The sequence below is a fragment of the Elephas maximus genome, chromosome 7 (genome assembly GCF_024166365.1).
Source record: "Elephas maximus indicus isolate mEleMax1 chromosome 7, mEleMax1 primary haplotype, whole genome shotgun sequence".
In the NCBI taxonomy this organism is placed as follows: domain Eukaryota; kingdom Metazoa; phylum Chordata; class Mammalia; order Proboscidea; family Elephantidae; genus Elephas; species Elephas maximus.
Genome location: NC_064825.1, coordinates 127,009,079 through 127,025,402, shown reverse-complemented (window position 1 = coordinate 127,025,402; position 16,324 = coordinate 127,009,079). Strand labels below are relative to the sequence as shown.

Here is a 16,324-nt window from a genome sequence, read left to right as displayed (position 1 = left end):
TGCCTGGGGAGCTGGTGCTCTGAGGCCTGCCACCACTGCCATCAGAGTTCTAAGTAGTCAGATGCTTGAGTTCAGAAACTCTGCTAGAGTCCCATCCTTGGCCCTGCCCTCTCTACCTCCCCACTGGAAGCCCAGAGGTGCCTCCCACAGGCAGCTCCCAATCACACCCTGATATGGTCCCTAGGATCCTGGCAGACTCCCACTGGTCAGAATGTAGGGCTAAAGTCATGGAACATTCACACCACCCACAGTCACCTTGGCAGCCACCCTCTGCAGAGAAGTACACTCAGGGACCAGTCTGCATTAGAAAAATACACACCAAGGCGGCGCTTGACAAATGTTTACCAAGCACCTACCATGCGGCAGGCCCCATGACCTCAAAGGTGCCACAGCCTAGCCTTACCAGGAAGGAGCGTACAGTTTAGTGGGCCAAGCCAGTAACCATATTGACAGCAACGAAGGTACGTTTAACTTCAATTTTGCGCGGAGCTTTGGCCTAAGCTTTTCTCAGTTGTGAAACACCCAGCAATGCAGTCACGCTGCTTTAAAAGCATACAGGAATCAGTGTAGATACAGCCACATTGAAATCACCTGCAATAAGTAGTATTTGGGCTTTTTGATTTTGAGCATTGTTTCTTCCTCCCTTAATAAGCAAGATAACAAGTTTTGCCAATTTGCAGAGCAGTCCCACGGCCTGCCTGACGTCACAGAGAGGCAGAGCCGCCCCAGACTAGTATCCGGAATCCTTGGCCAGGGCTTGTTCACCACACCTCACCATCTCTCTTTTCAATTTATTTTATTTTTTGTTGTTGTTTTGAGAATATACACAGCAGAACATATACCCAGTGAACAATTTCTATATATACAATTCAGTGACATTGATTACATTTCTCGATGTAATTATACAACCACTTTCACCCTCCTTTTCCAAATTGTTCCTCCTCCATGAACATAAACTCACCACCCCTTAAGTTTCCTATCTAATCTTCTGAGTCGCCATTGTCGATTTGATTCCATATATAGTTCTTAAAAAAGAGCACAATGCTCATTCTTTACTAATTAAGCTAAACTACCATTTGGTTTAAAGGTTTTAGGGGATTTTTTGGTTTACGGTTTAGATTATCTCAGTACAATAGTTTTGGGGGTTCACCCAGCCTCAATGGCTCCAGAAAGTCTGGATTCCATGACAATTCAAAATTCTGTTCCACATTTCCCCCTTTTTGATCAGGATTCTTCTATAGAATCTTTGACCAAAATGTTCAACATCACTGCCTCTTAATCTCCCCTGGATAAGTGCTCCACGTATGTTGGGGCCCCTTTCGCTGAGTTAGTCATATGAAGGGAAAAGACTATCTTACATGAACCACCTGAGCTGTAGGCTTCCCCGTAACTGGCCCAGAGGCGACACCAACACAGAGAAGCACATGGAACACTGGGCCCATGCCTAGACCACACCTGATGTAGAGTAACTCTGGGCAGTCTCAAACATCTAGCTAAGAGTCAGTATCGCATGGGAACACTTGCCCTCCAAGTCTGGTCCAGCGCCCCGTGCCCCCATGCATTCTTTGGCTCAGTAATTGAGCCCAGGTGCCTAAGGCACACTGCCCTGTTCTCACACCTGTCCCAGGATTCTAAAAGGGACAGCAGTTTGGGGGTCCACGAAAGGAGCTCCCTATGCCCCCCTTCAGAGCTCCATTAACACCAAAGGTGGGAAAACCCCACACAATTTGGCCTGTGATGGGTTAGTGCAGGAAGGTAAGAAATCTACTGAAGAGACATGAGTGGGCAAACTTATGGTCTAGGAAATAGGGACAGCCAGGCAAAGACAGGGCAGAATTAACCAAGGAGAGGAGCGGATGAAGTTGTACAGGTGAGTGGGCAAAGCTGGAAGGGTGAAGAAGGCAGCACTGACTCTAGGATCCCTGTGGGCATCTCTCTATCATGGGGTGGTTTGGGGAGGCATCTCCCCCACCTGCAGGCTGGTCCCAAACATTTCACTTAGAAAGGTCCCATTCATTCTCGGCTCTGAGGGTGTAAATGGCCCACTGTGGCCTCTCCTGGACAGAGGCCTGCCAGGTGAGTCAGAAGCAGGCCTCGTTAAAGAAAGGTGTCTGCTACCCCATCTGGACAGCAAGCGTAAGAGGAGGGGGCAGGTGCTCCTCCATGTCTGATGCCCAATCAGCCCTAGTCCACCAGCCCAACAATGCCTTGTTCCACCCTCTCAGCAGGCTGCTTTCTGGGCCCCCCACCCCAGGGCAATCCTTCAGCCCTTCTGCCCCTCCAGGGACCTCTTCTTGTTGTTGTTAGGTTTCGACTCATAGAGACCCTACGGGACAGAGTAGAACTGCCCCATCAGGTTTCCAAGGAGCGGCTGGTGGATGTGAACTGCTGATCTTTTGGTTGGAAGCTGAGCTCTTAAGAACTACGCCACCGGGGCTCCCAAAGGCCCTCTAGGAGGTCAGATATCCTGCTAGGAAACTCCTTCCCTCAATGATGGCCCAGACCGAACTCTCTTAATAAAAAAAAAAATAATTTATTGTCAACAAAGGAGATATATACAACAGGAACGTGTGGGAGAGGAGAGAGGGGAGTGAGTGGAGCCCAGGTGGGCTGCTTCACCTCCTGCAGGGATGGAGTGGGAAGAGGTAATGGAGGCCTCCTGGTCAAGGAGCCTGCACAGGTGGGGGAGGAGAGGTGTCCCCCGAGGTAGTGGGACTCAGTTCAAACCCCATGACCACCTCTTGTGTAAGGCACTGTGCCAAGGGAGAATGGTAGGAAGCTGGGGGGAGGGCACTGTGGGGGACAGAGAGAGGTCTGGGTTAGCAAAAGGACTGGGTGGGTGTTCTCCACAGGCCCAATGCCCTACCACTGCACCAGCCACCCTTGCCTGTCCCGGGCCTAGCTAAGGCCTTACCAGGGGCAGACGCTCTCAGCTCCCCGAAGTAACAGTGGATGCTGCCCTGTCCTCGCCTCCATCCTGCCCTGGCACCCTTTTTACTCTCTGCACCAGGCAGCCAAGTGGGGCAGCTCTGAGTTTTAATCCAAAGGGGGACACTGCCTCCTCCCTCCATCCCTTCCCAGGAAAACAAGCACTTACACACCACTCCCTGCCTCGGGCTCCCCCCCAACAGGGGTGCTGGATTCCGACAGGACTGCCGGCCAATCCCGGGTGTCACCTGCTCTCACACCCTTGGTGCCCGGGGGATGCTTGGACCAGTCCTGCAGGAGGCTGACGGCTGGTGGCTCCTCCATCCGCACGCGAATAACCTGAAGATCCAGTGTCCCACGGAGCCCAGGAGGGGGAGCTGGGCAGGGGTGGAAGAGAGTAGAGTCAGGGCTCCCAGACCCCACCATGAGGATGGTCCCAAGAACCTTTGGAAACTGCCCCTTCATCTCCACAGCCCAGCAACTGGTACAAGGGGGCAGCCCAAGGACAGCAGGAGGCATCACTCTATTGTCCAAACCAAAAAAAGAAAAAAACCAAACCCACTCAATGCCATCAAGTTGATCCCAACTCATAGCGACCCTGTAGGGCAGAGGAGAACTGCCCCATAGGGTTTCCAAGGAACAGCTGGTGGATTCTAACTGCCAACCTTTTGGTTAGTAGCCAGTCTCTTAACCTCTGTGCCACCAGGGCTCCAAGGACCACACTAACCAGGAAATTAGGCTCAAAGCTCCTCACACATAAGCCAGACGCCCTCCACTTACTTTGGCACATGGATACTTAGCGCTGCAGTCCCTTCCCCTCCTCCCCTTACGTTCAGCTGACTCCTTTGCATCTAAGACTTATCGGGTATCCTAGCCTAGTAAGAGAGGCTGGAACTCAGGGGAGAGAGGTCCAGGTTAGAGGACTCAAGAAGGTAGTTGTGGGCACATATGAAAGCTGTGAACCTGGATGAGATCACCCAGAGAGTAAGTGCAGACCCCAGCCTGTGGCTGGGACTCATTCATGAATTCATCAAGTACAGTACATAAGCAGCACCTACTCTGGGCATAAATGAAACAGGCTATCATCCTGACCTGAAGGAGTTTACGTTCCAGAAAATGGAAGACAGACAACAATACAAGACGCTTCCAACTGGGAGAGTGGAGAATCAATAGCCAGTGAAGCAGCAGAAAAACCCAGCAAGGAGATGCCTGGGAGGCCAAGAGAAGAGTGTCTCCAAGAAAGGTGAGCACTGCTCCCTCATGACGGCCAGACCCAGAGAGATGAGGGCTGAGAGCTGGTTAGTATAGAAAATGCTTTCTGGAATTGTTGAAAAAGGTTAGGAAATGGAAAAGTCGTGAGAGAGGGGTGAGGCGTTAAGAAGGGAGAAATAACTGCTATGTGTAGGCTGGTGGGAAAGACCCAGAAGAGAGGAAAAAATGGATGGTGCAACAGAACGAACTGATGCACCAGTGTTCTTGTTAGTGAGAGGGGATGAGCTACAGCAAGTACAGAAGGGCTGGCCTTTGCTAGGGGTTCAGTGACAGCAGCTGGAAAGAAGGCAGAGAATTCAGCTTGGAGATTAGTACATCCTTTGAATCTGGGGTTCCTGTGCTGAAAACCTCCTAGATCCGAGTCAAGGGCTGTACTGAGCTGATAACACTAAAGACCAAGAGAAACGGCGGCAAGCATGGCAGAGCCAAGGGCAAAGAAATGGTGGCAGTGGTGTGAGCGTCAGGAACCACAAGGCTGGCAGACAAGGCAGTGGGTGAGTGGCCCACAGAGATGATGATGATGGTGGTGAAAGTCAGTCCGTGGAGCAGAGCTGGGCACCTCCTCCAGACAGGAGGTCACGAACGGACCAGGGTGTCCCATAAAGAGGCAGCTACAGTCCAGTCTGTGCAGGCAGATGTCCAAACAGAGCAAATGACAGCATGGGAGCAGAGCTGGCCTGCTTTTGGCAACAGAAGATGCCCCAGCTGTGCTGAGGCGGTAACTCTAAGGCTGAGAAGAGGCTTGTCCTGAGGAGGCCAAGAAAAAGCCTGTCCAGAGGAGGACTGAGAAGAGGCCTGTCCTGAGTGGGGTTCAGAGGTTGCCTGCAGAGGTCTGAGCATACACCATACAGGAGTTCTCCATAGAAGTTTTACCTTGAGAGCTGTCATAATGCTGGCCTAACCCTGGCACTGGCCCAGGCTTGTCCTGAAGCTGCTGGTTGAGAGCTGGACCAGGAAGCACTGGAGGACAGACCCAGCCAAGAAAAGCCATGGAGAGAGAAAAATCACACTCATGCTGCACCTGATCTGAGCTGATGACGCACCTGCGGAGACACACACTTGCTGCCACCTGATCCATGGCATGCCTGCACAGTGACACAGAAATTGTTGTTGTCAGGTGCTGTCGGGCCAGTTCCAACTCATAGCGACCCTAGGTACAAAAGAATGAAACACTGCCTGGTCCCTGTGTCACTCTCACTATCGTTGCTATGTTTGAGTCCACTGTTGCAGCCACCGTGTCTATCCATCTCATTGTGGGTCTTTTTCCTGACCCTCTACTTTAACAAGCATGATGTCCTTCTCCAGGGACTAATGCCTCCTGAAAACATGTCCAAAGTATGCAAGATGAAATCTCACCATCCTTGTTTCTATGGAACATTCTGGCTGTACTTCTTACAAGACAGATTTGTTCTTCTGGCAATTCATGGTATATTCAATATTCTTCGTCAACACCACAATTCAAATACATCAATTCTTTTTCAGTCTTCTTTATTCATTGTTCAGTTTCGCATACATATGAGGCAACTGAAAATACCATGGCTTGGGTCAGGCACACCTTAGTCCTCAAGGTGACATCTTTGATTTTAATACTTTAAAGAGGTTTTTTTGTAGCAGATTTGCTCAATGGAACACATCTTTTGATTTCTTGATTGCTGCTTCAGCGAGCATTGTCTTAGGTTGGGTTCTCTAGAGAAGCAAAAGCAGTGAAGTGTATGTGTGTGCGTATATACATGCAAATATGGACATACATATGTAAATACACACATATACATACATATAAACAGAGAGAGAGAGAGGAAGAGAGATTGATAATGGATTACAGGGTTGTAGAGGCCGGCAAGTCCCAAGTCTGTGGGTCAGGCGTCAGGCTGGAGGCCTCTCCTGACTCATGTAGCCACAGGAGCTGACGAGCCCAAGATTGGCAGGGCAGATAGCAGGGCGCTGGCTCGAGCCCCAAGAACCAGGGGTCAGATGATGATGAGGTGGATGCAGGACCTAGAGCAAGAGAGCTCTGCCAGCACATCCATATACACTGGATGCAGGCCACACCCCTGGAGAAACTCCCCTTACAAGTAACTGGCTAATCACTTCAGACCACATCATGGAGGATGACTACATCATCACATAACTGCCAACCCACTGAGAATCACAGCCCAGCCAAGACGACATACAGCCTTAACCATCACAGGTGTTGATTGTGGATCCAAAAAAAAAAAAAAAAAAAACGAAATCCTTGACAACTTCAATATTTTCTTCGTTTACCATGATGTTGCTCACTGGTCCAGTTTTGAAATTTTTGTTTTATGTTTAGGTGTAATCCATACCAAAAGATGTAATCTTTCATCAGTAAGCGCTTCGAGTCTTTTTCACTTTCAGCAAGCAAGGTTGTGTCAACTGCCTATCACAGGTTGTTAGTCTTCCTAAATCCCGATGCTGCATTCTTCTTTATATAGTCCATCTTCTCCGATTATTTGCTCAGCATACAGATTGGATAAGTATGGTGAGAGGGATACAACCCTGATGCACACCTTTCTTGATTTTAAACCACATAGCATCCCCTTGTTCTGTCTGAACGACTACCTCTTGGTCTAAGCACAGCTCCTCATGAGCAGAATTAAGTGCTCTGAAATTCCCATTCTTCGCAATGTTATCCATAATTTATGATCCACACACTCGAATGCCTTTGCATAGTCAATAAAACACAGGCAAACATCATTTTAGTATTCTCCATTTTCAGCCAGAAATTCCCCAGAAATGGACGTGAATAATTTAGGATGGGTGGGCAGGTCTCCTTTTAGGCAGAAGTGGGTTCCTTTCCTATGAAGTTAAGTGGGATACCCATTGGGGTGGTGGGGACTGATTCACCTGAAATCTGTTCCTGTTGTTTACTGTTTACCTTCTACAAATAATAAAGCCAGCTTTCAAGTGGCAACTCTCTGTAAAGTGTCATTGTGTATGCAACCCAATCAGACTAGCTAAGCCAGTGTGCCGCCGAGTCGAATCCGACTCACGGCTAGCAGTCTTTATCCTAGCAGTTTCATGACCTGCGTGTATACGTACACGTGCACACAACTTACCTATGGAGCACAGTTCTACTCTGGCACATAAGGGGTCCCCACTGTAACAACTGTGTTTTTTTATTTTTTATTTTTTCCTAAGGACCAAATGAACTGCACATAAAAGTTTCTTACAGTCAGTAAAACAACACAAACATAAGTAACTACTACTATTGCTGGATAATTTATCAAGTGGCTTCCCACAGGAGGCAGTGGTTCCTGTCCTTCACTGGTCTGTTCTCTCAACACCTGTTAACTGTTTAAATCCTGACCACCCTCCTCGGGCCTGTGCTCCCCCAGGGTAAGGAGGGGACCTCTCGGGCTCTGGCTGCAATCAATCTCGTGTACAGAGATGGGTGCCAGGCTTTTGGGAAGCACTAGCCCAGCCCAGCCTGATGACCCATTTCTGGGAACTTCCAAATAAGGCTCAGAAAAACTCACATTTCTGGCCAACCTCCGCCCTGTCTCCCAGAGAACCTGAGCAGCCACCCCTCCACACTGGGCTCTGCAGCCTGTCTGATTGCCCTGTCCTCCTCTCAGAAAAGCTCACCTGGGGAGGGGCTTTGCAGCTGGCCGAGGCCCCCCTCGGCCCCATTCCCCTCTTTGGGTGAGTCCTTGTTTTCAGAGGCCCTGAGCTGGGTGTGGGAGAAGAGCTGGAGGACGAAGCCAGGGGGAAAGCTGCCATCCGTGAAGTGTCGTACCTCAGCTGGGGCTGCGAAAGTCTCCATGGGCGAGTCAGGAGATGATGGGGGGTCTGGGAAGGGAGGGCAGGGTAGAACTGTGAGGTTAGGCACCTGGGTCTTCCAGCCCCACTCGGGCAGGAACCAAATGCCTGAGCCCAAGGCCTCAGGTGAGCTGCCAGACATGGCACCATTTCTGGGCTCCAGCCCCCCTCCCTGGTTCACTTTCCTCTTACAGAGTGCAGCAGCTGGAGCCCACGCCCCACTTCTCTGGGCCTCCCCTTCACCTGGGTCAGGGTCATTTTTGGTCACGCGTCTGCTTCTTTTCTTTCTGACAGGTTCTTCACCAGAGGGCTCCTTCCACCTCTGACCACGGGGCTTCTTATTTGCTGGTTCTGTGGCAGGGGCAGCTGCAAAAAGAAAACACCTTACACCTGAACCTCCCACCCCAGGTCTCCAAGACACCTGCCCAGAAGCCCTTCTCTGCCCCTGAACACAGGGCCTATGCTCTGCCCTGGTCCCCATTCTGCCTTAGGCACACCAGCTTCCCAGATGACTGACCAGGAAACTCGAGGGGGCGAAGTCCCCTGGGTCGAGTCCTTTTAGGGAGGGCTTGGAGGGATGGGTTGTCCTCGGAGTCAAGGAGAACAACAATTTCAGCTGGCATCCCGGCAGGGTCCGGATCAGGGTCTGGGTCTGGATCCACATCCCGGCCTGAGTCTAAAGGGGGCAAGTGTCAGCGAGCCCCGAGGGCTCCAACAGGTTCTACTCCCCACCCCGCTCCGGGCTCAACTACCTGAGCTGGGTGGGGATGGCTGGTCAGCTTGGACGTCTTGCAAAAGGGCCACCCCCTCACTCCAGGCCTCCAGGATGTTGCTCTTCTCAGACGGGCTGAGGTCCAGGGTGTGTGGATGCTGCTCAAGGATGTGCGTGCGGGCTGTGTCGGCCGAGGGGCAGCGGATCTCAGCACCACACACCATGCAGAGTGCCCGCCCGCTGCCTCCTGGGCTGTTCCCCACCAGGAACTCCTGTTCCCAAGACATTTGCTGCCTGGGCTCCTCATAGCCATCACCACCAGCCTCCAGCAGGCTGGGCCTAGGTGGTGGGGTCTTCTCCTGCTGGGCCACTGTGGAGGGAGAAGGGGGCTGTCATCAGCAAAAGTATCCTCAGCCAATAGTACTTAGAGCACGATACCCCGAGCTCGGTGGAGTGTGTGTCTTTAGGAGGGACGGGGCATTCCTGTCCAAAGTCTTTCTCTCCCTTCCCTAGGAGCCCACATTGAGCACAGTCTATATGCCTTGATATTCTGCTGCTGCTACTGTCGTTGGGTGCTGTCAAATGGATTTCAACTCATAGTGATCCCATGCCACAGAGAACTGTCCCGTAGGGTTTCCTTGGCTGTAATCTTGTACAGAAGCAGATTGCCAGGTCATTTTCCCGCAGAGCTGCTGGGGGGGTTTAGATCACCAACTTTTCGGTTAGCTTCATCATTTATGTCACCAGACCTCTTGGTATCCTGCTACCTTACACCTTCTCTTGATCTAGTCTCGGACTACAGGTCGATGTGTTTTTCATTAGGCTATGTTCTTGCATGTCTACAGCCTTCACGCATCTGTCCAGACACCGCTGTAAATTTCCTCACCTTCCCTCATGGCCCTGCTCAAGTCATGGCCTCTGTGAAGCCCTCCTGACTTCCCACCCCTGGAGGTTGACTGTATCCACAGCTGACCTCCAGCCCATAGTGTGCATTTTCTTGAGGGTGAGGAAGATAAATTTACTCATCTTGTCATCCCAATAGGGCCTGGCACATCGGAGAGGAGACATTCAGCGAGCTTTCGGTCAGGCGATGCACTTGCCTGCCTGTTCTTCCACTTGTGTAGGCTCTTCTGAAAGCCACTCCAACTTGTCAGAGCCAGCCTCCCTTCAAAGCTGTGGTACTGCCTCCACAGGCCAGTCTGTCTGGCTCCTGATCTTTGTGCACAGGAACCACAAGCTCCCTCAGGGCAGGGTTCCTGTCTGGCTTGGCAAGAGGCAAAATAGCCCCACGTGCAGCCTGGCAGCTCAATGCTTCTACCAAGTGACCATGATCCCTTACGGCTGCAACAGGAAACTCTTAAGTGAGAGAATGGGACGAAATACAAACAAGGGGGGCCCCCACACCTGGAAGCAGGACTGCGAAGGTCTGGGAAGGCTACATGGAAGAGGCGGCGTATGACATGGATGTGAGCACTAGCTTGGAATCAGAAGATCTAGATCCAAACCTGAGTTCACCTATGGGACTGCGGACGGTAAGCCTGACCTCCTAGCTCCAGTCGGGCTTTTGTCCCCACCACTCCTTCCGAACAGCTTTTGTCAAGGTCACTGATGCTAATCCCAGCAGGTGAGCTCTTAAACTTCGTTTGATGGATCACTTCTTCCACCTTGATTTTCACTTGGCTTCCAGGGCAGCACCTTTCCTTGGTTCTTTTACTTCACTGGTGCTCTTAGTCACCTTTGCCATGACTCACTCATCTCCTTCATCTCTTCCCAGCTATTTGCGCAGCTCACTCACTTCCTCCAGGTCACTGTTGGAGAACCAGCTTCTCACTGAGGCCTTCTGCCACCCTACAGAAAGCTGTCACTTCCCTCCACCTAAAACCCATCCATCCCCCTTTGCTGCTTCATCTTCCTCCACCGCACATATTACCACCTGACAGAATGAATGCGTGTTTTACTTTTAGCGTGTCTCCTTACTACACCGCAGGCTCCATGACCACGTGGGTTTTGGCTTGTTCACGCTTGCCCCTCTAGCACCTAGAACAGTGCCTGGTGAGCAGTGACCCTCAGTAATATTTGATGAGGCAATGACTCCATCTTCAGCCTGTAATCATTGAAGTCCTACAGGACTCAGTGCTTGGACCACTTCTCTGTCCACCTCCTTCCTCTGATGGTCTCTAATTGCTTGCCTGTTGACAACTCCCCTGTGTATATCTCCAGCCAGACTATTCCATGAAATCTAGACCCATATATCTAACTGCCCACCAGACGTCTCCACACGGATGTGCAATAATCATCTCACACTTACTACGTTCAAACTTTCCTTCCTCAGTCTCCCACAAAACCTGCACCCCAGCCTTCCCCATCTCAGTAAATGGGAAACCTACCCTTCTAGTTGCTCAGGCCAAAAACCTAGAATTCGTCCTTTCTCTGATACCCCAAACCTCTCAAGAAGCTTCTGCTTCAGGACTTTTGTACTTGCTATTCTCTCCGCTTGAAATGCTCTTCCTCCAGTTATCTACAAGGTTAGTGCTCAGTCTCCAATGTCTGTGCTCAAACTTCGCCTTACTAGAGAAGCCACCTCTGACCACTCAATATACCTAATAAAATAACCAAGTCCCACTCTCTTTTCTCCTTTCCCTGCTTTAGTGTTCTCCAAACCACTTGTCATCACCTGTGCTACTATATATTTACCTGAATATCTGTCTTTAGGAAACCCTGGTCGCGTAGTGGTTAAGAGCTATGGCTGCTAACCAAAAGGGTGGCAGTTCAAATCCTCCAGGCGCTCCTTGGAAACTCTATGGGACAGTTCTACTCTGTCTTATAGGGTCGCTATGAGTCAGAATTGGTTCGACGGCAGTGGGTTTTGGGTCTGTCTTTAGCTATTAGTCTGTATCCACATATTCCACAAGGCTGAGGTGTTGTCTGCTTTGTTTACTGCCATTAGCATCCCCGGCCTAGAGCAGCCTGGCATATACTAAAAAACGTAACAAACAAAAACCAAACCTGTTGCTGTCAAATTGATTTCAACTCATGGTGACCCTGTGCGTGCAGAGTAGAACTGCTCCATAGGGTTCTTGATGCTGTGACCTTTCAGAAGATCACCAGGCCTTTCTTCCAAGGCACTTCTGGGTGGATTCAAACCACCAACCTTTTGGCTAGCAATTGAATGCTTACTGTTTGTGTCACCCGGGACTGTTGGGACATAGTACCAAAAAAAAAAAAAAAAAAAAAAACCCAAACCCATTGCCGTTGAGTCAATTTCAACTCATAGCGACCCTATAGGACAGAAAAGAATTGCCCCATAGGGTTTCCAAGGAGCACCTGGTGGATTTGAACTGCCAACCTTTTGGTTAGAAGCGGTAGCTCTTAACCACTACACCACCAGGTTTTCCTGGCACACAGTAGGTGTCCAACGTTTACTGAATGAGTTAACCTTTCTGGACTTCTATTTCCTCATTTCTTTCAGAGGGGATAAAAGCACTCCTGCAGGGCTATTCAGGGGATTAACTGAGACCATCCCTAAGGGCATGGTTGGGCTGAAAGCTCTGAGGAGGATAAAACCCAACCCATAGTGGCCTTTATTTCCCTTGCTTATGTTACACCCTCCAGATCCCAAAAAGGATGAAAAGGCAGTGCAGACACAGTAGACGTTATATTCATCTGTGGTTAAACGAATGAATGAACCTGTCCCCTCTCCTGTCCCACTGTCACAAGGCCTGGAGAATATAAAGATAATTCAATTTTCATGAATATTAAGTCTTCCACAAAGGTGGCCCTTTGTTATGGTTTTCGAGATGCTGGGGACTAAAGGAAATGGTGAGTGGGAGGGGAAAGCGAGCATTTCCAGATTGTTCTTCAAATCTCTCCCAAGGCCAATCTCCTCCGGTGGCTGAGTCCCCGTCCCCCCACCCCGCCCCCCGCAAGCACCTCTTTTTCATAACTGGGTGTTGTGTGCTGTCCCATTCACCCCGATGCACTAGAATCTGACACCTGTGGCTTATGCAAGCGGAAGGTCTGAGGATGGGAAGCTTGGGGATGGGAAGCCTCGGGCGCCAGGAAAGCTTTATACATGCAAAAAAGGGCCCTTAAAATTCTGCTCTTCGAAGGCTGTCACGACGCCTGCCTCCATCCTCCTAATAGCTCCGAACACCAGGCTGCCGCACCGAGTCTCGGGCCTGGAGGCCTTGCGGCCCCTCGGCCCAGAACACAGCCTAGCCCCCAGCCTGCCGCCGCCTCCCGGGAGCGGCGGATATCCAGGGCCGCCGGGCACCCTGTCTCCAGCGCTGGGCCGGGCGAAGGGGCGCTCGGGCGCGGGAAGATCCCGAGCGCGCCGGGAACGTATCGAAGGCTCCAGACCCTGGCGGGGGTGGGGGCAGGGAGGATTCGGGGAGGCCCGAGATTCCAAGCCCTGGCGGGGGCGGAGCGACAGGACGCCCGGGCCCCGGCCCACCGCCCCGACGCGGAAGTGGGGCCCCCTCCCCTCCTCACCTCTGAGCATGGGCTCGGGCCGCGGAATTACGGCCACCACCGCGGCCTCCGCTTCATCCTCCGCTTCCTCGCACTTGAGCGTCACCTCGAAGCAGTCGAGCGCGGCGCCCTCGGCCTTCAGAGCCATGCTGTGGCTGGGGAGCGCGGTGACCGGATGCCACACAAGGGCCTGCGCGGCGCCGCCGCCTCCCGCCCGCGAAGCCCCCTCCGCGCCGCGGTCGTTCGGCGGCCCGGCCTGCGGCGGGAGCGTCCAGGCCTCCCCGAGACCGCGGCGCGTCGGGACCCCGGGCGGGGAGGGCTCAATCCGGGGCCCCAGTCTGCCGCCGCTCCCTTTTATGGAGGCTCATAGTCGGCACCCGCCCGCAGCCCGCCCCGGGCCCGCCCCAGGACTCGGGCAACCAATCGCTCGCCGCCCGCTCCCGGCCCCGCCCCCGCCCCGGTCATGCACCGCCCCCGAGCCCACGCGGCCAATCGCGCGCCCCTCCGGTCTGGCCCCGCCCCCGGCGCGCGCGGCTCTGTTAGAATCCTCAGGACGCGCTGGAGGCGAGAAGGCAGGGGTTCGTCCGTCGCCCCTCGCAGTGCAATTGCCTCAGAGGATCAGGGCCTCCAAACTTTCCCAAGCGGCGGGCGTCGAGAACCGGCTGGCGGAGCCAGTGGGTGGTGGTACTCCTCTGAAATGCCAGTCAGGCATGTTTGCTGGTATTAAAAACGCTTGTATCATCAGCACCAGAATTTTTGTCAGAGTCGCTTTTGCGGCTCTCCCAGAACAAGCCTTCCGACCCCAGAAGATGCCGAGGGCGGGAAGAGATCCGGGGCGGGGAGGCAGGGGAGTGGAAAGGGCGGTGGCATCAAAAAATGGAGATTGAATTCTTCCTCATTTGCCAGGTCTGTGACCTTGAGCACGTATTTTTCTGAGGCCTTTGGCCTTTTTTTTTTTTTTTTGCCTAGCATATCCGTTCTTTAAAAAAATATTGTGGAACCCTCTGGAGAAGGGAATGCAAAGCTGAAGAGCTGCTGAGTGGAACGTGGGCACATACAAACCACAGCCACGATTACAATGTCTGTTTTTTAAATGCGAGCCCAAAGAGTGTGTGACCTACCGAAGGTCACAGAACAAGCCCTTGGGAGCCCGAAGACCAGAGTCCTGTTCCCATGACGCTGGACTGTGCCATGTGCCAGCTTTTATCTCTGACAAGGATTTTCCCCCAGAGCGGGCAGAGAGAGAGCCTTCCTTTAGACCTGGTGCTCTGAATTTAGACTTCCAGCCTCTGAAAATAAATTTCTGTTTGATAAGGCCACCCACTTTTGGTATTCCTGTTACAGCAGCACTAAGAAACCAAGACAACCACTGAACTCAAACTTACTGAACTGAGTTTATCCTTAGTTGGAAGATGCCAACAGCTGTTCTGGCTCCACGTGACAGGAAGGGAAGAAGGAGAAAAAGAAGGTGGATAAAACTCAAATAGCCACTCAAGAGCAATCAAAATTTTTGAATGGAGGAATATAATTGTAGTAACACTAGAAATAACCATTTTGTCTGATAATAGGAAGTGGCTAATTAAATGATGGTGTGGTAGACAGCACCAAAAAGGATAGATATAAAGATAGTAACAACCTGGAAAAACATTTCTGAAATGTTAAATGTGAAAACCCACAAATATAGTATATATTGTGTTAGCAAAATTCAAACATAGCAGTGTTTGAAGCAGGCTCTCAATAAAGGGTTAACATGAACCATTCTTGGGCAAACAAGGGAGGGGATGAAGGAGAAGTGGTTCTTCTGGGAAAATACGTACAAAAAACATTCCAGGAGGCATGTAAAGAAAATGTTCTCAAAAATTGCTTACTCAAACTGTTATCAAGAAATGTTTGTCAGAAAATAGATTATCAAATGAAAGATTTTTTTTTTTTAAATGTCTGTGGTATTGGTCACACTAAACTCTGTGTATAAAAACTCTGCCCTTGTTCAGAACAGCGGAGTGCTTTCTACTTTCACTATATGCCGCCCAACTAGAGTTGCTATTCCTCAATAAAACTCTCTGTTCTTACTCCTATCAGTGTATGAGATTTTCTTCTTTGACATATTCATTGTCAGAAACAGGACTTCGAAGGTGCATTGCCGTCAACAACCCCTGAGGTGTTGAGGACTCAGGCTCATGTAACAGCTGAGCTATTTGGGTTTCTGAGTTTAATTCTTTGTGCTGTAGCTCTTTGAGTTTTGTTAAGGATTTGTTTTTATTCTTGCAAGTAAGCTTTTATTATCTTTCAGAAGAAAAATGGGAAATGCCAGTTCCAAGGGCAAATCAGAGCCTCCCTGTGGGACTCTTGCCCACTATATGAACAAGCACTTTGGTCCTTTAACATGTGTGTTTTGTCTGGTTGGCATGACCTCACTAAAGATAGTTTGGAAAATCAATGGCCACTTTGGGCTTCTTTTGAATTATCTAAATTAGTATTTCTGACCAGTAAATTAGAAAATAAAGGCTCCCAGATTAAACAACCTCAATGGGATGGCTATTTCGATTGGTATTTAGAAGTCTACAAAGACATCAAGTTAGCAAAACTGCTTCCCTGAAGGATACTGTTTTTAATTAACCAAACAAAATTAAGAGTTAAAATGTCAGAACTCAGCTCCCGATCCATCTGCCCCTTTGCCAGCTATCTGTCCTTTATACTCCCCTTACCTTCCTATTCCTTCAATAACACTCTGTCTGAGCTTCCTTTTTTTCCTGAGAAACCAAAGAGCCTTTACCCGAAATGCCCTTTAAGATTCATCCTACGAACACTGAGGAATTTCCCCGTGTTACCTTTATTCCCTGGACTTACTCAGAGTTATGTGGCATTGTGAAATATTTTCCAAAATTTCCTGAAGGGCTTTACAAGTTTGCTAAAGAGTTTAAAATTCTTATTGAAGCTTACCAATTTGGGGTCCCAGATTTGTTTCAACTAGTACATATGATAACTGGGCCTGGAGAAGCTCAGCTATGGTTAGAACACACTGAATGGAAAGATCCCAAAATAGTTTAGCTTTAAATATAGATAACACAGCTGCTTAAGGATTGTCGAGCAATGGGTAAGAGATTACTTGAGGCTATTCCCAAGGTTTTTCCTCCAATAACTGATTGGATAAAAATTCATTCC

The 16,324-nt window shown here is 50.4% G+C and overlaps 1 protein-coding gene across 2 annotated transcripts; it reads right to left on the bottom strand.

Moving 5' to 3' along the window:
- Positions 1-405: 405 nt before the first annotated feature.
- On the bottom strand, positions 406-13,527 carry SPINDOC (spindlin interactor and repressor of chromatin binding). Of its 2 annotated transcripts, none has more exons than XM_049892319.1 (6): positions 13,184-13,527; positions 8,733-9,062; positions 8,498-8,656; positions 8,224-8,346; positions 7,807-8,010; positions 406-3,305 (listed from the first exon to the last, which is right to left on the bottom strand). In XM_049892319.1, exons 1-6 carry the CDS (start codon positions 13,308-13,310, stop codon positions 3,094-3,096), a joined length of 1,155 nt encoding a protein of 384 aa, XP_049748276.1. In that variant the 5' UTR covers positions 13,311-13,527; the 3' UTR covers positions 406-3,093. The 2 variants fall into 2 exon arrangements, with proteins under 2 accessions (XP_049748276.1, XP_049748277.1); XM_049892320.1 differs by lacking the exon at positions 406-3,305 and adding an exon at positions 3,314-5,350.
- Between the last annotated feature and the right edge of the window lie 2,797 nt (positions 13,528-16,324).